Source organism: Zingiber officinale, chromosome 2B, assembly GCF_018446385.1.
Source record: "Zingiber officinale cultivar Zhangliang chromosome 2B, Zo_v1.1, whole genome shotgun sequence".
Taxonomy (NCBI): domain Eukaryota; kingdom Viridiplantae; phylum Streptophyta; class Magnoliopsida; order Zingiberales; family Zingiberaceae; genus Zingiber; species Zingiber officinale.
This window is the reverse complement of record NC_055989.1, coordinates 99906670-99928733: the sequence shown is the minus strand read 5'-3', so window position 1 is coordinate 99928733 and position 22064 is coordinate 99906670. Positions and strand designations below refer to the sequence as shown.

General features: G+C 35.3%; 1 protein-coding gene across 4 annotated transcripts in view; it reads right to left on the bottom strand.

Annotated features, from left to right (window-relative positions):
- LOC122046501 (ATP-dependent DNA helicase MER3 homolog) overlaps positions 1-22064 on the bottom strand; it is a 77581-nt gene that overhangs the window by 47052 nt on the left and 8465 nt on the right. For 2 of the 4 annotated variants that reach the window (XM_042607222.1, XM_042607226.1), the window contains 5 exons: positions 10692-10729; positions 8022-8043; positions 7688-7906; positions 7338-7494; positions 7202-7253 (listed from right to left, as the gene is read on the bottom strand). In XM_042607222.1, the coding sequence (XP_042463156.1) occupies positions 7202-7253; positions 7338-7494; positions 7688-7906; positions 8022-8043; positions 10692-10729 (488 nt within the window). The remainder of the gene's footprint in view (positions 1-7201; positions 7254-7337; positions 7495-7687; positions 7907-8021; positions 8044-10691; positions 10730-22064) is intronic. The other 2 variants (XM_042607223.1, XM_042607225.1) reach the window with 2 other exon arrangements.

The following is a 22064-nucleotide window of genomic DNA, read 5'->3' as shown; positions in this document are numbered from 1 at the left end:
TTTGTTTCTTAATCAAAACTTCTATCAATTTTGTTTCAGCTTTTTCAATTTATGGTTTCCTCATTATATATGAGCTTGTGTTAGTTTTTATCTGATATTAGTTGATACTGATCACGAAATCAAGTACGTAAGATGGTTTATTTAGGAAAACAAATTATCTGGTGTTGGATCCCAATGTGTACCATCATTTCTAATTTCTTGGTATTGCATGTACATACTGGTTTGATAAAGGACCAGAACCAATTAAACAATCTCTTCATAAAATATCATTCATTTTTGTCCCACCGTAAATAATGAATTGTTCACTGATCTTACCTCTCGCTTTACTGTGGCTGAAGTCCTGGATGCAATAAGGAACAGGGAAGAATGAAAGCTTGAGGCTGGATAAATTTAATTTGGAATTTTTGCTGTTCATGTTGGAGAGCATTAGAGCAGACGTGATTGCACTTTTCATGGAATTTTAAAAACATTCCTCACTGGTGAGAAGCTTGAATCCCTTTTACATAGCACTTACACGAAGCTGGAAGACCCATGCAAAGCATGAGATTTTAGGCCTATTGCTCGAGTCCCTTATCGTGAAAGTGATTTAAAAATTTCTATCCCATAGGCTGCAAAAGATCATGGGGTAGCTAGTGGGAGAACATAGATTTGCATTCATCAAGGGCCACAACTCAGTTGACTGCTATATATGTGCCTTAGAAGTCTTAAACTCGTGCAAGAAGCATAAGGTGGAGGCGATCTTGATCAAACTTGACTATGCCAAGGCATTTGGCGATATCAGTTGAACAGAATTTGAGGATGTTCTGAGGTTGCAAGTGTTCCCAACAACATGGATACTTGCATAATGGAAATTGTATCTACTAATAGGGGAATCATCTTTGATAACAACCAAGAAGGGTGATAGTTTGATTGTAAGAGAGGCTTGCAGCTACTTAAGCCCTTGTCTCGATTCCTCTTCGACAACAACAACCAAACTTTTATCCTACTAAATAAGATCAACTATATGGATCTTCCTACGCCATAGAACTCGATCCCCTACTATATCATCATCTATATTTAAATAAATTTTATCATGTTTTATAGTTGCTAACCAAGTTTTTTTCAATCTCCCTCTTTCTCGATTAATGTGTGTATTTGTCATGCCTAATTAGGATTTTTATTGGTCACCTATATACATGCGCATACCATCTTAAAAGTGTCTCTCGTAATTTCCCTTAATAGTGCAACCTCGACACTCTCTAATTCTTCATTTCTTATTTGTATGTTGGCACATCCACTTTAATATCCTTACCTCTACATTTCTCATCTCCTGCTCATCTACCAATTACATAGCCTAACATTCAACTTCATATAACATAGCAGATCTAACCACCGTTTTGTAAAACTTTCCTATAATATTTAGAAGTACCTTATAATCACAAACAACACTTGACGTCATCCTCCATTTCAACCATCCTACATATATTCTATGTAAAACATTTATCAACTCTTCCATCCAAGTAACCTGTTTCTCTTTTCTTCTTTTTTAGATTTTTTTTATTTCTTTTTTCCTTTAGTGTCGGTTCGTTTGGTGGCAGTGTCATTTCATGTGTAGGTCGACGGACGGAATGATAAATTTCACTCGGGTAGGCACTCCCTAGCAATTTCATGAGACTAATAAAGCATATCTTGCATGTCTTTATTGGAAAGTTTGTGGTAGTATAATTTGAGGATATCCTCATTTACAATAAAAACTTAGATGAACATTGTAATCATTTACAGAAATTTCTACTTGTTCTAAGATTTAAATATGTACTTTTTGCACTAGTCAAAATAGTTATATTGTTAGTGTTAAGGGAATAACGGTTGATGAAGTTTAAGACTATTTGTATATGGTCAACACCAAAATCCATAACTACGGTACATAGCCTTCATGAGTTGGATAGTTTTTATATAAGGTTTGTTAAGAACTTATTACTTCAGTAGCACCCTTGATAGAAGTTGTTGAAAAGAATGTTGGGTTTCATTAGGATATTAAGCAAGATTCAACTTTCAAGTTGCTTAAGAAGAGGCTAAGTTTTGTACTATACTTAAGTATACTTGTATTTGTATTACCTAATTTTACTAAAATGTTTAAAATTGAGTGTGATGTTTCAGGAATAGATATTGGAATTGTGCTAATGCAAGAAGACCAATAATTTGCTTATTTCTGTGAGAAACTTAGTGGAGAAACTTTTTTAAAGTATCCAATTTATGACAAGAACATCTATGCTTTAGTGAGGACCTTGGACACTTGGCAACATTATTTGAGACCCAAAGAGTTTGTCATAGTAATCTTTGAACCTGAGATTGGGTTTGGGTTCATATGAGGAAGGAGAGGTCCCTAGATAAACAATACACTAAGTTGCATGCATGAGGATATGGATCAGTTCAAATCATTGCTCGAATCAATGAATGACTTAACTAGGTGATTATAACATGAGTGTTATATTTAATGTTTTTGATCTTTCTCTCCTCTCTCTAATGTCGGTGATGAAGGTTCAAGGACAAATCCATTTGAGAAGAGGGGAATGATGGAATCCAAATGGAGATGGAGTTGCCGCTAAGTAAGCTAAGGATGGGAATCAAACTAAGACCATGGAAAGAAAGGAGCATCCCATTATAGAACTTTTGGATTACCCATTACACATCAATGGAGGCTCGATTACAAGGGGCTAGAGCTAAAAAGATGAACAAAACATTTAATGGGTTGATTAAAAATGTTAAAGTCAAAGTTGCAGTTGAAGCATAATTAGACAAGAGCAAGTATGCAGCCTAGTCAATCTAATTCAAGTCTTAAATAGGCTTAATTAATCATTTAAATTTCATTTGCATGTAGTGAGGACAATTTTAATATGTAGGCCTAAAGTTTACCTTTATTTGTGTTGTAATGATAACTTAAGCTCAAACTAAGTACTCTATCTAGGCATTTTCTAAATGGGCTTACTTTTAACCTTTTAGATTTTAGGTTACCCTCTAGCTATAAATTAAGGGGTGGTCACACATGAATCTAATCTTTGTTTTCAATCAAAAACTATGATGAGGCTATTACTTGTTGGTTCTTCATTGAACTAGAACTTATTAAAGTAATCCCTTATGGCATTCATCGGCTTATCAACCTAAATCCCATAGGTTGTCACGTCTTCTATCTCATAGACCTCGGATTGATGCTTTGTTAAGCATTGGCTCTAGGTTATATCATCCATCTTATCTGTTTTTATGATTTTTTTCCTTCAATTTGTCTTGGGTTCATGAGATTCTATTCTCATCGAGTTCATGTCATGCGCAATGATAAAGCCATCATTTGGCCCCACATGCCAATAATTAGGGATGATTTTGAGCTGAGTTAAAGTTTGTCCACAAGAATGTCAAGTATTAAGTGGGAGAGATTGTAACTCAATAATTTATTTTGGCATGGTGAGTTATGGGCTAATAGAGGAACTTTAAAAGCTTAATGAGTTATCTACTATTAGTTTGACTGTAAGCATGAAAGAAGGCCAAACTCCCTAATTATAACAAAGTTGTCTGAACATATGTATTGGAGATGACTGATCACCTATTTGACTCTATGATGTTACATGGATAATGGGAAGTTATATTGGGTAAACTTGGACAGAGTAATCTGTTGTCCTCAATCTCAAGTTGACATGAAGTAATCGCTAAAGAGAATAAAAGGGAGGTGAAGAATGTCATCATTCAGAGTTAGCTTTTCAATGTGTAGAGGAACAAATGTGAAGCAGTATTTATAGTGTCTAGTTAAAAAAAAATACCTTTATTCCCTATAAATGCTCATAGAATATATACTCCTATGTTTGGTTGCACAAAAAAAAAAGCTCAATTCTAATAGGTAGTTATTTCAAATAACTTTCTTATGGTTAGGAAGAAGAATAGAAAGATTTGTAAAAATTACAAGGTCATGCATGAAAAAAACTTAATTACTCAATATAAGTTAATAGTGTTAGATATACGCCTCAATCGTAGTATCAATAGAAGAAAAATATGCACGACGCCCCGCTAATTAAACATAGGTTTGTGAACCTGGCATGTAGCTCATTTAGATTCCCCGTTGATCAAGCGTTTACTACACATATGGGATCTCATCCTTGAATCTTCTAGAACTGGTAGGGTGGTTTGCATAGGACAGTGATTTCTTCAAACGTCCCAGTCCAGTCCTAGGGTGACATGTGCCCGGACAGTGTGGCAGTTTTACATTCAGCCGAGTCATGCAGTCACTTTCCAGATGCTGGCAGCCTGGCACAACGAAGGCTCCCCACCGGAGACCGACGGAGTATCAAGAGGATCGATAGTGCACTTTTGGTAGACAGGTGCCGGAGACACAAGAGCATTTGTTCTTCTAATGCCCCCTTATTGCGGACCTGTGATGGAGGATTCATGGCTAGCTTTATATATGTCCAAATATGTCCACCTATTGGAGGATGATTCATGTCTTTAGACGGCACTACGGAGGGAGAAGAGTGGTGACAAAGGTTAGTCATTTAGCTTTGTCATTGCTGATATATTATGTGTGGAGTGCCCAAAATCGTAGTTTTTTTTAGGGTCGGATGTAAAGAGGATATTCAGGAGCGTGAAGATACATGTATGCAGGTCTTTAGGTATCTATTCAAATCTGATACTACATCAGACAAGAATAGACCCTAAAACCTCACTTTTGTATATTTAGATACATGATATACCACTTTTAATTATCCAAAACAAATATGTACGACTCCTAGAATTAAGTGGTAAAAATTAAAGAATCGGAAACAAAATATATTTAAAGAGAGGGTAGGAGTACAAGTATTACGAGAAATATACGATAACTCGAATATGACATGGGATAAGATGATACAAAGTTGACAATAGTAGCCAAGATTTTACTCGTCAAAGGGGCGTGCACCACCAAGTAAAGAATCTTGGTGATGAAATGAGAAAGTACCAGAGAAAGTAAACGAAACAAACCACGTCTATAAGGTATTATATACTTGTAAGAACGAAAAAATTGAAAAAATATACAATAGCCAAGGAAGAGGTCAAGAAAGCAGTGGGAAGCTAAGAATGAAACTTCTGAACATTTATATCAAAAATTGGATATAAAAAAAGAGGACAGAATAGCTAGAGCGAGAGAGAGGAAGATAAGATATCTTATCCAAATAAGATGTATTAAAAGATAAATGCAATAGGGTATTAGTAAATGATGAGAATAAAAGAGCGATAGAAGAGATATTTTCATCAACTTTTTAATAAAGATTTAGATGACCAACTTAAATTAGACAATTTAAGTAAATCAAATGAGTATAAAAATTTAAATTTTTATAGAGTATACCCTTCAAAAAGAAAGGGAGCTTTAACACAACGATGAGGAGTGACCTAGAGGTCACGGATTCGAGTCTCAGAAATAGCATCTTCAAAGTAGAATAAGGTTGTATACAATAGACCCTTCCTAGGATCCCGCATTGGCGGGAGCTTTATGTACCAAGCTGCCCTTTTTGATCCTTCAAAGAACAAATTTAATACGAATGGGGCATTAGAGCCAACCAAACTAGTTGAGCACATTGGGTTTGTTAAGTCGGACAATCCAATTGGACCAAGTAAGAAGCAATATTTATGGTGTGCAATTTATAAAAATACTTATTTTATTCCCTATAAATTCTCATAAAATATATACTCCTATATTTGGTTACAAAAATAAAAAATCTTAATTCCAATTGAATAGTTATTCAAAATCATAAGGAATGGAATAGGCCTAGTTATTGCTTATCTATTTCATCCTTCAAAGAACACATTCAATACAAATGGGACTACCCCAATTAGAGTAATTATGTCAAACGAGATGGTTGAGCCAATCATACTACTTGAGCAGATTGGGTTAGTTGAGTCAGAACTAGGCAAATTAAGTAGTTGAGTTGAGATTTTGGGCAATCTGGTCAAAATACGATGATTGGGCAAACCATGACGATTGGCAAGTTGGTTAGGTCAGACGAACTAATAGGGTAAATTGTGTGAGATAAATTAAACAAACTATTTATGTAGAGGTTTTTTTCATTGTTAATTATTCCTTGTGAGTTCCTTATAATATTCTTGCATATTCCTACCAACCAAACGTAAAGCATAAGAATAGTTATCCTTTATCTATTTGGTTCCAATAAAGAATGCGTCTATTTTCTTGGTAGGAATAACTTTTCTTTATCTATTATATTCCACAAATCAAATGCACCATTAGGAGCTGTAGCATTAGTATTGAAGCTATGTTGCAAGTATATGTTGATTAGCTCAAGCTATGGAGTTGTTGAGCTGGTGCTAAGGTCATATGCTCCATGTATCATGTTTTGGGTGGTAGACTCAAATAACGAATAAAAACTACTTTGCATTAATAGCACTACGGCTGCCTAATGTTAATTCAACGGAAATAGCTCCTCACATATATCTAAGCTACTCTATTGTAGTTGTCTATATATATTATTTTGACCATAGTATGAAATCTCATACCATACTAGGCAAATCAGTCAATACATTACATTCCAATAAATTAGTGAAATTAATACTACTCAATATAATAATGTCTCCTATGTCGTTGTATCAATCATGTTAATGAGTATCAATCATTTCATATCAACACTCAACACCTCTTGGCATGCTAGAAGAATTGACATAATATTGTTACTTTTTTAGTTTGTCCAAAATTATAATAGAAAATAAAATTAGAATTTAACTATTTTTTTTCATTTTCTTCCTCCTTCCACCTCTAATTCGCTATCAGCATCAAAACACCGACATGGCTCAAGATTTTGAACCTTGATTGATGATTGTGTTTGGAATGTGGAATGTGGAATGTAGTAATTTTTTAGTTTGGTGTCAGTAGTTTCCACTTTCTTAGTTAGTTACATTTAGAGCTGTTAGTACTGGACTTGGGCATTGATGCTTTGGAAGTGGTGTTTGGGTTGTAACTAAGTGTTAGCATTATTGAAGAAATTGGAATGAACAATCTTGTTCACTCTTATCGCTTTAAAAAAATCATTAAATTTTTTCTCCAACAGCCCGTATGTCTTCGCATATTGCCCTAGTGTATAACCATTCTGATCCAGTGAGCTAACAGTATCATATCTTCAAACAAACAGTTTAACTTCAGGAGAGAATAGCTTAAGTAATTGTGCAGAAGCAGACAAAAGGTAAGAGAGTAATGTACTTGCAAAATCATAGACCGGTCATATTCGGTGTAGAGGCCTTTCTCTTTGTTGCTATAGATAAATGCAAACTCAACAAAATTTGTTAATTTTGTAAGTAGGTTGAAATATAAGCTGGAGAACAACATATGAACTTACAAATACTGTGTAGATTTGACTACCACAGTGTGCGCAGGTAGATTGATCCCATGTGCAAGAGTGTTTGTGGTGCAGAGAATCTGAATATCGCCTTTTAGGAATAGGCCCTCAACAAGGCTACGGTCCTTCATGCTAAGCCCACCATTATGATAACCAACTGAAAGGGACGAGAAACATTCAATCCAGGAAGGTTTTGAGCCAAAATCGAAATCATAGTCTCTTTTGTCTGAACATCCAGCCTTTCCCAGTCCATAGGTGCATAAAGAAATAACTAAAGAAGTTTAAAAAAACACACACAAATTTGTTCAATTTTATTTTTGAAAGCTTGTAGGTGTTAGAGGTAAAAGTACTTTTACCACCATGAATGATACAGGACTGCATTTGCTTGTCAGTAAAAGATAGAGAAGCTTCCTTCAGTTTCTCCTGCTGTTGAATGGATTTCACGAATGGACTTGAATGGCCAAGTCTCATTGCTATCTGTGAGAGGCATTGTGCTGACTCTACTGCTCCTTTTCTAGTAGAACAAAACACTAGTGCAGATTTTCCTTTGGAATACTGCATTAGAAGATCTGCAGTAGACTCTTAGATGTAATGCCACTACTTAAAATAGCAATAGAATGAATCACTATACTGGAAGAAGAAAAAAAAGATAAACTGCTCAATTGGAATTGGTTTTTCATTTACCAAAAATGAAGTTCTGGAGGCGCTGCAAAGATAATGAAAATACCTCATAAGAACAAACGACAGATAAGACAGTAAAATAAAATTTGTTTTACAGCAGGCTCATCCTAACAGAAGGGAAGTTAGATAGTGTTGTTTTCAAGTGTCGCATAAATAAATAAAATATAACTTAGTCTAGCACATACCTACTTTTATGCCTATGTTTTAGATAGAATTAGTAGGGTTTTAAATTGAGTCTATAAATGCAGATAGTTATCATTAATGAAAAATATTATAATACAATATTCTTCTTTCCTCAAATTCTACATGGTATCCGAGTCATCCTTTTAAGATAAGTTTCCAAAAGAAGAATATTCCCTTGAGGCGGGAGGCACCGATTTCTATCCATTGGCATCTTCTTCCTCCTTTCAATATAAGTTCATACCAATTAAAGAAAAAAATCATTTCCATTAATATTTCAGAGCAATATATTATAAATAATTATGAGAATGTCAATCACCTTGCTTAGAGGTAATACAATCAAGGGTTATATCTTCTATTTTTCATATCATCTTCTGATTTAATAAACAACCTATAAATTTTTAATTTTCCTTTCTCTTTTTTTAAAAAAAAAAAAAATTATTTACATTGTAGGAAGTAGGAACTCACCAGCTAAATGAAAAAAAAATTGTCGCATCTAAATCATGTATTCCACATCTATGTTCATTATAAATTAATGCTTGCATTAACAATCACATTAATTTTGCAGGTTGAGGATTGTCAAAATGAGATCAAAATCTTGTGTTGCAATCTTTTTTCATTCAAAAGAGTCAAAATCTTTCTTTTTTCTTTTTCAAAACTATGTTAAAAATACTTTTCAAGTGCTCTATTGAAGCATTATTGTCTTCTCTTTTAGTTGTTGTTGCCATTTAATAAATATGTACCTTTTTGCATCATTTTCCTTAATCTTCATTAAATGATAATTTAAAGGCTAAATATATAAAAAAAAAGTTGTGTTATTTAATTTAATTAGGAAAAAGACAAATAAAATTTTATAACTCATTTTGGCAGCTTCCTTAATTACTCAATTGTATTTGCTTACTTCTTCCAAAATATAAATCTCTATTGAATCATTAATCGCACTAAATTTTTCCTTAAATATAAGAATTATAACGTGAATGTTGACAAAATTTTAACTTGTGTTTTTTTTAGATTAAATCTATTGTTGTTATTTAATTTTAAATTTTATTGATTATTTAAGTTAAACGATAGACATGATAGAAATGAAAATATTAGAGAGAAAGTCAGAATTGCACTGAAAACTTCAAGAGACACATTTAAGACGATGCAGACATGTATTAGACGACCAATAAATGCTCTAGTCAGGCGATGTGAAACTATGTCAAATATGCACATCAAACAAGGAACACCAAAAAAGAATTGGTTAGCAACAATAAAACAAGATAAAATTTATTTAATATAAATAATGATATAGTAGAGGATAGAATCCAATGGCATAGACAGATTCATATAGTCAACCCCACCTAATGGAATAAGACTTGGTTGTTCTTGTTTAAGCTAAATGAAACTCGTTATTAAGCTTTAAGGAACCCAATTAGAGTTGTAATTTGGGTATGATTGAGTCCTTGGTTAGGTATGTAGTTTGAGTCAAGCGAGTTCAAGTTAGATTCAATTAGGGCTTAATTTGATCAGTTAATGGTCATATCAAACTTATTTTGGTTAGGAGTTTAGTGATGAGAATTTTTTTTTTCTTTTTCTCATCAATGTACTCTCGTCTCTCGTGGTTCCTCTCTCCCACCTAATCTCTCTCATCACACTCCCTCTCACACAGATCTTAATTGGCATTATATTGATCTGATTGTGATGTTGAATCCTAGATTGAGCCTTAGCTTCTTCCTCTCTTCCCCGTTAGGTTAGCCAATCTCTCTCGCTCACTCTCAATCTTGCTCTCTTCCCCCTTCCTTATCTCTCTCCTAACTTGTCATGCCACTCTTAGACCATATCACACCGTTTTTTTCCCTAGTGTCTCACTCTCCCTTTGCTTCTCCCAACCTCACTAGCTCCCACAGCAGTGAGAAGAATTAACGACAATTGATCATGGCAGTAGGAGGAAGAAGAGAAAAAAGGAAAGTAGAACAACTGTCTGTGCTATTATTAATGTCGTTTTAAATCTTGGTGAGGGAGCAAAAAAAACTGATGTTTATCCACCATCTCACATGGGATGTTCTTTTGAATCGTGCTCTCATTGAATCCTTCAATATTAAAGGCAGCATGTGTCTATTCCTCTACACACCCATTTCTCAATTGAGCCATCTTCCTACCTGCTGCTCTCAATCACATCTATTCTTCCTTGTGGGAGATTTACTAGTTTTGTAATAAGTTAGATATAGATAGTCTCTGTGTTCTAGCTTTAGAGGGAGCATTACATAGAAATATATTAGAATCTGGTTTAAGGCATGCCTATTTTTCTTGTTATGTTTTAGATAGAATTAATCATGTTTAGTGTTTTTAGAAAATCATGTCATTATCCTTTATGAATGAAAATTCATTATACAATATTTTCATTTCCTAAACTCTACAAATGGCATTAGAATATAGAAGTAAATGACACTGCAAGTACAAAATCTCATTAAAATGACTAAACAAAGAGTGTAGAAAATGGAATCTAATTACCCTCTCAAACAAAAAATCATTTTTGGCTGGAGCATAGCCTGCAAAACAAGATGGCACATGTAAAGGCAGTTAAGAGAGACCATTATTTAAGAGGACTATGGATAAATATATAGTAGACTGCTCAAAAGGAAGCAAAAGCATCTGCTAGTGCTTCATATAGCACACATATCCATTCATTTGATAAGACTTCAGGTAAATATCATTTCAAATATAAAATATAACAAGGTAAAATGTAGGTGACAGTGTATTCCTAATGAATGACCTCCGTAAAACAAAACACAGAAAATAAAACACATTGGATTCTGGAGAAAAAGGCATAATTATCAACCTCAAGGAATCATTGTACGACATGTGACCTCTAGAGTGTTCTAGCCCATAGAAGGTTTCAAGTCTCTGCTACTGAACCTGGCTCCATTTGACCATTTTTGTGGCCATGTGACCTTAATGGTCTCTTGCTTAGAATGCATCTTATGATGGAAGATGCAATATTAAAAAAACAATATTGCCCAAGTTATATAGAAGCTACAGCTTACATTCATCTAGGATATTGGATAAAATTTCAATTTCGCATTTTCAATAAAATAAAATAAAAAGGACCGTTCGTGATGGAAAAGTGTTTGCACTCACTCCTGGTGAAGTTTTATAATTGGCAACAACCATGGAAGCTAAAAAACATGTCAACCTTATGGTAATTGGTAGCTATTGATAGGTACCACGGGTTAGTCTATGTGCCATGTCAAAATTGCAGTGTCAAGAGCTGCTAAAGGCTTTAGGTAGTTTTTACAATAGAAATGTCACATGAACTAGAGGTCTCATTACTTGGCCCTACATGGTGGGTCATGCTTAGCAAACCCAGGTTAATACCTGTGAGCATGGGTTCAATGGTGCAAGCCCAAGGATCAATTCAGGCACACTATGTCGGGCAAGCATTCCCAGCAGATCGACTAGTGAAGCTCTATACAATTTTTAGAGTTTTAAAATTTTCATGAATTTTCATTTTTAATATTTTATATTATCCTGGACTATTGATAAGTGTAATTCATGGTTTGAAATCGTATTGGGCCGGACAAAATGATCGAAGCATATCATTCTGAAAAACTGATACCATTTGACATGATTCATCTCCTTCCTCCTCCAACATCTAATCGTCTTCGACACCATGCATTGGAACGTCAGCATACTATCAATACAATTTCATTCTGATTAAAGACTTAAACTCCAACACAACTTGAGATTTTGAACTTTAGTTATCTCTAGAAACAATAATAATCTCTTTTCTTAAATGTTAAAATATATTTTAGATTTCACATATGGTTTCTGATGTCAACATGCTTATTGTTTCTATATCCACACATATCAACATTGTCAGTCAAACCTCGTTGGCCTACTGCCCACATATGTTGTCTCGCATATGTTTGCTGCCTAAGCTTTGAAGTGCGTTACATATTGCATATTACCACATATGGTATATATGGTTTGTATGCAAGGTTTGAAATATCAAGTTGTGCCGGCCAAAACGAGTGGTATTTACTATTCAAACGCGGAACTAGCACTGCGATCGCAAGGCCATCACGACCTTGCAATCACCCTCCGTGGGGGTGCGAAGGGCTCCGCGGGATCGCCAAGGACGCCGGAACCCTGTTGTGGCCTCACCAGGATCGCGCCAGTCACAATTTTTTTTTGTTAATTTTTTTTTTCAATAATTATATATTATAATTATCTAAACTGTTAATTATATATTATAATTATAATTATTATTGATAATAGTTATAAAATATTAAAAATATTTTTAAATTTTAAAATAACTTTAAAATTTTATTAAACAATTTAAAAAATAATTTAAAATTTTTAATGTATATTGAAAAATAAATATGAAATTAAAATTATCTAAAACAATTTAAAAATATAATTCTTAAATATTTCAAATATTTTTTTTAAATTGAAAATTTATCAATATATTCAAAAAATAATTTAAGACATTCAAATAATTTTATAATTATCTTTGAGCTTGTTAAAATATGTAAATATATAGGGATATTTCTGTAATTATGTTGTATATCTTCTTTCCTATAAAAAGACTAACTCGTGGTATTCAAGACACGAGATTTTGTTTTCCTTTTAACATGGTATCTGAGCCAAGTTAAAGCAAACCCTAATTTCCTAAGAGACCCTAATTTTTCTGCCGTCATCCCCGTTCCCTTTCTCCTATGCGTCTGCGGTACTGCTCCATCGCGCGGACCGACCGATGCTGCCACAGCGCGAGCTACCGACGCTGTGTCCTCCCTTGTCGCGCCTCCCTCGTCACGACAAGCTCCCATAGGTGCCGTCAAATCTAGCTAGGGTTCGCATGACGCACCCTGCATTCCAGCCTACTCTTCGGCATCATCAACATCTTCTCCGCCATCCATCAGCGCCGTCCACCCGTGCTGGTCCTGCCTATCCATCAACGCCATCCGAAGTCCTCAGCCTTTCTTCGCAGTTCTTTCCAAACTGATCAATGGCTACATCCGGCGTCCCAAAGCAGGATATCTCAATCTTTACCAACCACATCACTGCACCCCTTTCTTCCGAGCAGTTCGATGGTAAGAATTACGTCTCTTGGGCCTCTCACATTGAGCTTTTGGACAAGGTTATGAGACACGTCTCACTCAAATTGAAGATGTTCAAGTTGTCGATCGTGCTCTATAGAAGAAGGTTGACGCTCAGTTGTGTTACATTATCCGAGCCACCATCCATCCATCTCTTAGGAATATCTTCCGTACTCACAAAACCTGCAAAGCTGTTTGGACACAGGCTCTATAACTCTTTACAAACACCTCTCGGCGACTCTATCAAGTTTGTGAAGATCTCATGACTATCCTCAGTGCCCATCAGATTAAGGATTCAATGTCAACTTATCTGGGCTCGATCTCTAGCCTTCTTTGTGACTTCAATGAACTGCTATCGTCTGCGGCCACTCCTGTTGAAGAGCTTGAAAATCGGAAGAAATTTTTTATGTCTCTAGCTTTATATGGTCTACCCACAAATTAGTCTCATGTTCGTGATCAAATCTTGGGCAACCCCATAGAAGCTACCATGGACAATACCTGCGCGACTCTCCTCCGTGTCCCGGCCAAAGTCTTGGCGATGCCTCCTTCAATTCCTGTTGACTCGTCAGCTTTGGTCTCTTGACACAACAACAGACCTCTACCTCACAAGGGTGGCAAAGGACGTCCTTGGTGTGATCATTGCCATCGACCGGGACACACGATTGAAGTGTTGGAGTCTACATGGTCGATCTCCTCGCACTGCTAAGATCTTTCAGAGTTCTGTTGCTTCTTCAGCTTCCACTTCATAGTTAACACCGACGCCGACCCCACTACCTTCCTATAATGACTTTTTGAAATGGTTTGAGGATCGTCAGACTTCTGATTCCACTGCTACTGTTGCACACGCTGGTAATTCCTTTGCTGGCATATCTCGTTCTTCAAGTCCTTAGGTTCTTAATTCTGGGGCCACCGATCATATCACTGGTAATAAATCCCTATTTTCTTCTCTCACTACTTCCGATTATTTACCAATGGTCACCATGGCCAATGGTTCCCAAACTCAGTCCTAGGTATTGGTATTGTTCATCCTTCTCCGTCTCTTTTCATTCATAATATTCTTTATGTTCCCGGCGCTCCCTTTAATTTATTGTCAATAAGTCAACTTACTCGGTCTCTTGATTGTGTCATTTCTTTTACTAAAACGTCTATTTCCTTACAGGACCAGAGTACGGAGAGGATGATTGGCTTCGGATGTGAGTCTCATGGCCTATATCGGCTTCAACAACCCTCTCTTGTTGGTTCGGCGACAGCATCTCCACTTCTTATTCATGCTCAGTTGGGACATCCAGGTCTTGATAAGTTGAAACAATTACATCCTCAGTCTTTCTCACTTAGAGTCTTTGTCTTGTGAGTCGTGTCAGTTAGGTAAGCATGTTCGCAGTTCTTTTTCTCCTTGCATTAAGAGTTGGGCTACGTCTCCGTTTGCTTTGGTTCATTCTGATGTTTGGGGTCTAAGTCGTGTTTCTTCTACGTTGGGGTCAAGGTATTTTGTTACTTTTATAGACGATTTTTCCCGTTGTACATGGTTATATCTGATGAAGGATCGTTCAAAATTATTTTCTATTTTTGAATCTTTTTTCATGAAATAAAAACTCAATTTGGTACTTCCCTTCGAACTTTGCAAAGTGATAATACACGCGAGTATTTATCTACTCAGTTTTGTACCTTCTTGGCATCTCATGGTGTGTTGCATCGCACATCTTACCCACATACCCCTCAACAAAATGGGGTCGCAGAACGCAAGAATCATCATCTCCTCGAGACCACCCGGACTCTTCTTCTCCATTCTCATGTTCCTCATCAGTTTTGGGGTGTCGTCGTACTTACTGCATGTTATATCATCAATCGCATACCTTCCTCCACTCTACAGGGTAAAATACCTCATCATGTACTTTATCCTCATCAGTCTCTTCATCCTTTACCACCTAGGGTCTTTGGTTCTATATGTTTTGCTCATGCTCTTGATCCTGGCATTGACAAACTCTCTCCCCGGTCTCATAAGTGTGTCTTCCTTAGGTATCCACGATCTCAGAAAGGGTACAAGTGTTATTCCCCTACTCTCCGTCGGTACTTTATCTCTGCTGATGTCACGTTCTTTAACTTGGTCCCATTTTTTGGGCCTCACACATCTCCATCTGAATTTTCTCCTTCTCCAACTGCACCAGTAAATATCTCTTGTCCTCCAGAGGAGTCTCTATCAGCCCCAGCCTTGTCTTCTCCTTTACAGGTTTATCAGCATCATCCTCGTCCTATTTTGCCTCCGCCCTGCAATGACACTGTCAAAGACACATATTTGGAGTCAAGTCCTTCGCCTTTTCTTCTGGCCCTGTCTCCTGAGTCTGATATTCCCATTGCATTTCGAAAAGGTATGTGTTCCACTCGTAATCTTTCTCCTCATTATGTTTCTTTGAGCTATTATATTCTTTCTCCTTCCTATTATTCATGTCTTTCTTCCTTGTCGTCTGTTTCTCTTCCAAAGACTGCAGGTGATGCATTTACTCATCCAGGATGGAAACAGGCTATGCTTGATGAAATGAGTGTCTTACAGAGTAGTGAGACTTGGAACCTCGTTCCTCTACCACCTGAGAAGACAGTAATTAGTCGTCGATGGGTGTTTACAGTGAAAATTGGTACAAACGGCACGGTTGATCGGCTTAAAGCTCGTCTCGTCGCTAAAGGCTATACTCAGGTATTTGGATTGGATTATGGGGACATTTTTTCTCATATTGCCAACATGTCTTCTATGCGTATATTCCTGTCCATTGCTACAATTCGCTATTGGCCCCTTTATCAATTGGACATCAAAAATGCATTTTTACATGGTGACTTGCTCGAGGAAGTCTACATGGAGTACCCTCCGTGTTTTGTTGCTCAGGGGGAGTCTTCTGGTCTTGTATATCGCTTGCGGAAATCTTTATATGGCCTCAAGCAGTCACCCAGAGCATGGTTCAGTAGATTTAGTACTGTAATTCAACAGTTTGGCATGACTCGGAGCGAGGCTGATCATTCTATCTTTTATCACCACTCATCTACTGGTTGCATCTACGTAGTGGTTTATGTTGATGATATTGTCATCACATGTAGTGATCATCTCAGGATTTCACAAGTGAAACAACATCTTTTCAAACATTTCCAGACAAAGGATATCGGCAAACTCAAATATTTCCTAAGGATAGAAGTAGCGCAGTCTAAAGATGGGATCATCATATCCCAAAGGAAGTATGAAATAGATATTCTGGAAAAAAACAAGAATGTTAAAGTTAAAGACAGTCGACAATCCCATGGATCCTAATGTCAAGCTCCTACCAAATTAGGGGAGCCTCTTTCAAATCATGAACGGTACAGGCAATTAGTAGGGAAACTAAGCTACCTTACTATCACTCCTCCAGATATCTCATTTGCAGCAAGTGTAGTAAGTCAATTTCTCAACTCTCCGTGCAAAGAACATTGGGATGTTGTGACTCGTATTATTCAATATATCAAGGGTGCACAGGAAAGGGTCTTCTATATGAAAACAAAGGGCATACTCGAGTTGTGGGATATTCTGATGCAGATTGGGCAGGATCTCCCTCTTATAGAAGATTTACCTCTAGGTATTGTATATTTGTCGGAGGTAACCTTGTTTCTTGGAAAAGCAAAAAGCAGAATGTTGTGGCAAGATCTAGTGCAGAGACAGAATATCGAGCTATGGCTATAACCAGCCAAGAACTTATATGGCTAAAACAGTTGCTTCAAGAACTAAGGTTTGGAGAGGTTACACAAATGTCACTCATATGTGACAACCAGGCCGCCATGTATATTGCCTCAAATCCAGTTTCCATTAGAGGACAAAACATATTGAAGTTGACTGTCACTTGTCAGAGAGAGTCATATCTGGAGAAATATCTACTAGTTTTGTCAACTCATATGATCAGCTAACAAATATATTCACTAAGTCACTGAGAGGTCCCGAATTGACTACATATGTAACAAGCTTGGTGCATATAATCTATATTCTCCAGCTTGAAGAGGAATGTTAGAATATGTAAATATATAGGGGTATTTCTATAATTATGTTGTATATCTTCTTTCCTATAAAAAGACTAACTCGTGGTATCCAAAACACGAGATTTTGTTTTCCTTTTAACAGAGCCTTTCAAATGATTTATAATTTAAAATTTAATTTTGAAAATTAGTTATTTTTTAAAATACTTTATAAAAATTTAATATGCATTATCTTTTGAGAAAATATTAAAATATGAATTCAACTAAGAAGGCAAAAGTATTCGAGGGCCTGTGGGACGAGAAGCATGAAAGCATGGCAAGCTAAGACGGCGAACTAGGTAAAGGCATGAAGGATGAATGACGAGGAGCCAGGCTTGATCCATTTGACAAACGAGATTTCATGAGAGATATAAGTGGAGTGACCTATATCTAAGGGACAAGGGTAGATGGCAACTTAGGCGAACTTGATTGTAGATGTGATCAAATCTACAGGGATTGGACTTCTATTGGAATCACTTGAGAAAATCACACCCTAAGTGTGTTTTAAGTGTTTCAGGGTTTTATGGTTTAACTAACAGATTGATGGTTGTGTGTGACTATTAGCCGAGAATGTTAACAACCTAAGTGTTTTAGCGTTTATGATTTGCCCAATTGACTAACTGGCAATTAGGGACTAATTGACTAGTAATATGGGATAGTTCAATACCCTGAGTTGGGTCTGTTTGGGATATTGTGGAATGAATCAATCCACTGATGAGTAGGTTCAAGTTAACTAGTGATTCAAACCATTAAGAAACTAACAGAAGGTTTGCTTGCCAGTCAACTGGCCCACCCAACTGAAGTTCGTTTAGTCAAGAATAAAATTTCTAATCGACTGGAGTAGTTGACTCAACACCTATAGTTGATTGATGTTACAACCAATTGACTAATGCTACAGCGATTGATCCAAACACAGCTGAAGATGAAAGTTTTAATAGCACGATTCGCATAAGATACTGTGAATCACCAGACAAATGGTTAACAAACAATTGACCAACAATCACCATATCAGCAAAACAGTCAAATTCGAGGAAAAGGCTATATAAGCTTAAGAGGCTATGAGAAGAATCATCTACTCAGTGCAAACAATACTTACACTATACTTGATTTCTTGTTGAGCTCTATTATAAAAGCTTTATTTCTTTTTTTTTATGTCCTATATTTGTTGATTATAAGACTCCACCTAGTGGGAAAAGGCTTTGATTGTTGTTGTGTTGTTGTTTGTTGTTGTATATTTGTTAATTATAAGAGGTTTCTCCAGATTTAGTGTTGTTGAGAAGGAAAAGAAATAGATTTTCGCAGGAGTGATCACTTGGCGGACATAATTAATGGAGTAGGAGCTTGCGGTCTACAAAACCATGTTCGGTCGCTACGAACTTTGGTTGCCATTTTGTTTTGTATTCTTGATATTTTCGCTGCATATTTTGTTTTAGAACACTAACATCGCAGAAGTGGTATTCACCCATCTACAACATCAATCGTAACACCCACACAATCCAACATGATGATCACATTTGGTCAACTGCTACGGTTGGTCTAGGAAGTCAACAAAAGGCAAAAAGAACTCGCAAACAAAAGGGTTTTGTTTTGGGTTGAGTCGACTAGATTGCAGTTCAACCACTAGTTTAGTTGGGCAAGAATTATTACAAAGAAAAAAGTTATGTTCAAAGATGAGTCAACTGACTACGACTGTATTCCAAGCAAACAAAAAGTTTATGTTTGTGACGAAGTCAACTAGACAGTCAAATGCCAAGTTAGTTGACTAAATTAATTATTTATTCAAAAAATTAAATCTATCCAAGAGTCAACTTATATAATGTTGAGTCAATTAAGATAACCAGAAACTTAAGCCTGGTATTTGAGGGTCATACTCAATGACTCAATCAACTAAAGGTCACATACTGTTGATTGACTACTTGAATCAACTATGAAGTCAACTCAAGTTAGTTTACTTACACAGAAGGGCTTAGGGTTGAGGTTGAGTCAAGTAAATAATAATTAACAAGAGACATTTCTCATGAACATAAAGATTTTATTCTGACTTAAATCAACTGGATCTTAGAAAAGTTGAACCAGTTTAATTGACTCGACAAAAGACTAAAGCTCTGTTTTATAAAAACAAAATGTTTTTTTTAATTAAGAGTAAAGCAATTTTAGTCGATTGCTTAGTTGACTGATTTAATTCTTTAAATTTAAATATCATACTATTTATGTGAAAAGTCGACTGTGAACAATTTGAGTCGACTTGTGAGGATATTGAGTCGATTGAATCTATAATTGCTTGGGAATCAAGCTTGCATTCTTATGGAGAGCAATCGCCTAATAAGTGTTGAAGTGGATTGAAGCTAAGATCCAAGTTCCAACCAACTAACGGCTTAAAGGAGTCAACTAACATTAAGTCATTAACCAATACAGTTGCTACAATTTATTCATAGTTGGTTGGAGGACTATAAAAGGAGATAAAGAGGAGCCTAAAATAACAATTCTCTAACAAAAAGTTGTTACTCTCTTGCTTGGACACTAGAAATTTGTATTTAATTATTGTCCTTATTTTTATTTGCATTTTTAAGCTTAAGATCTTTTACCTTCAAGTTTCCTATTTTGTTGCAAAACTTTTCTCTTTGCTTATCTTTTATCATATAATTGTTTTTTGTAAAAATATTTCTCCAACAGTCCAACTTTAGAAGCTTTCATAAGAATAAAGGAGAAAGCTTATGAAGAAGTCCATAGAAAAATTATGTAGAGAATTCTATAAAACAAAAATGTTAGCATAACGTATATTCAAACAATTAAGAATACGAAAATGTTTCCTATAAAAATATGGTATATCAAGTATCTGCTCTAAGCACATATCCTTTACACTAGTCATGATAAATTTACTGATACATCCACAACATATTATCATACTGCATGTTGTTTAGATGATATTATGCGTCAATCTTGGCAAGAAATGCTAAAAATAATAAGTTTTAGGCTTAATAGAGAAAAATCAAAAAATATGAAATTTAAGGTTAAATAATAGTAAATATAGTAAGGCAATTTTTAAGATAGGAGATACCGACTTACACATAACTGAGAGTTTTAAGTATATAAGATCGTTTTTGTAAGGAGATAGAGGGTAAATAAATTTGTTTTACATAGGATACAAGCCAGATGATTAAAATAAAGGAGGTTGTTAAGTATTCTTTATGATCGTAAGATACCACTAAAACTTAGAGGAAGTTTTACAAAACGATAATTAGACGTGCTATATATGGAGCTTAATGTTGGATATGAATCAAGCATATAAGCAAAAGTTGAGAGTTTCAAAGATGAAGATGTTAAGGTAAAATGTGTGCATATATAGGATGGACAACCTAAAAAAAGAATACATCAGATAGAAAGTAAGAGAAGTAAGAGTTGTACCTATTGAAGGAAAACTCCGAGATGTATTTAAGATGGTATAGACATGTACTTCAGCAACTAATAAATGCTCCAATTAGGTGATGTGAAACCATAACAAATATGCATATTAATTGAAAAAGAGGGAAACCAAAGAAGTTTTGGTTAGCAACCATAAAATTCATTTAAATATAGATGAAGATATAATAAGGGATTGAGTTAACATGATCCATAAAACCGACCCCATTTAGTGGTATAAAGGTTTGGATGTTGTTTAGAACAAACAACATGCATAATGGTAACATATCTTGAATGTCTCAAGTGAGTTAGTAAAAAGATATGGACTTAGAATTGATCCTTAAGTTTTAATTAATTTACTTTCATTGTTATCAATACATCCTCATATATATTCTTAATTGTTTCAATATACATTTTGCTAACACCATATTTTCTAGAATTCTCAATGTAATTTTCCTCTGATTTTATTCTAAGTTTTTTCTAAATCAATAAATAGTATGTGTGAGATTTTTTTTTCCTAATATTTTTCAAACAATTGTGTAAGAAGATGTATTTCAAACATAAATCCAAATTGATTTTCAATTACCTTGATCACCTTCCATAATTTTTTTTCTATTACTCTTTCTTATAATTTCATGATATGGCTCATTAGCTTAATGCCTCTATAATTCACACAATTTTATATGCCTCATTTGTTTTTATAAAGGAGACTAGAATATTTACCCTCCAATGATCAAGTATTTTCTTCATTTTTAATATCGGAATGAATAACTTCGTAAGGCATTCAATACCCTACTTCCCTAAGTACTTCCGTATCTCTATTGGAATATCATTCGTCCAATCGCTTTTCCATTTTCCATCCAATGTAATGCCTATTCTACTTTTGAACTTTGAATTCTCTAATGAAAATTAAACTACTTAAATTTCCTAAGTAAGTTGGTCACCGAAAAGTTCATAAAAAATTTGATAAAAATAGCCTTCCATAGCTCCTTTATTTTCTCATTCTTCATTATTACCCTATTAGATTAAAAAAGGACAGCCCGGTGCACGAAGCTCCCGCTATGCGGGGTCCCGGGAAGGATCCATTATGCAGTCTTACTATGCTTTTTACAAGAAGTCGTTTCCCGGATTCAAACCTGTAACCTTTTGGTCACAAAGCAGCAACTTTACCGTTGCGTCAAATCTCCCCTTCACTAATACCCTATTAGATTAAAAAAAAATATCTAAGATAACAAAGTGCTTTTCTAGAAGCAAGCAGAGGAAACATACAGAAAGAAGGAAAAGGAAACAAGATGTGAGAAAAGATAACAAGTGGGTTAGAAATCAAAATTAGTACACATTGAATATAGAACAATACCTAATC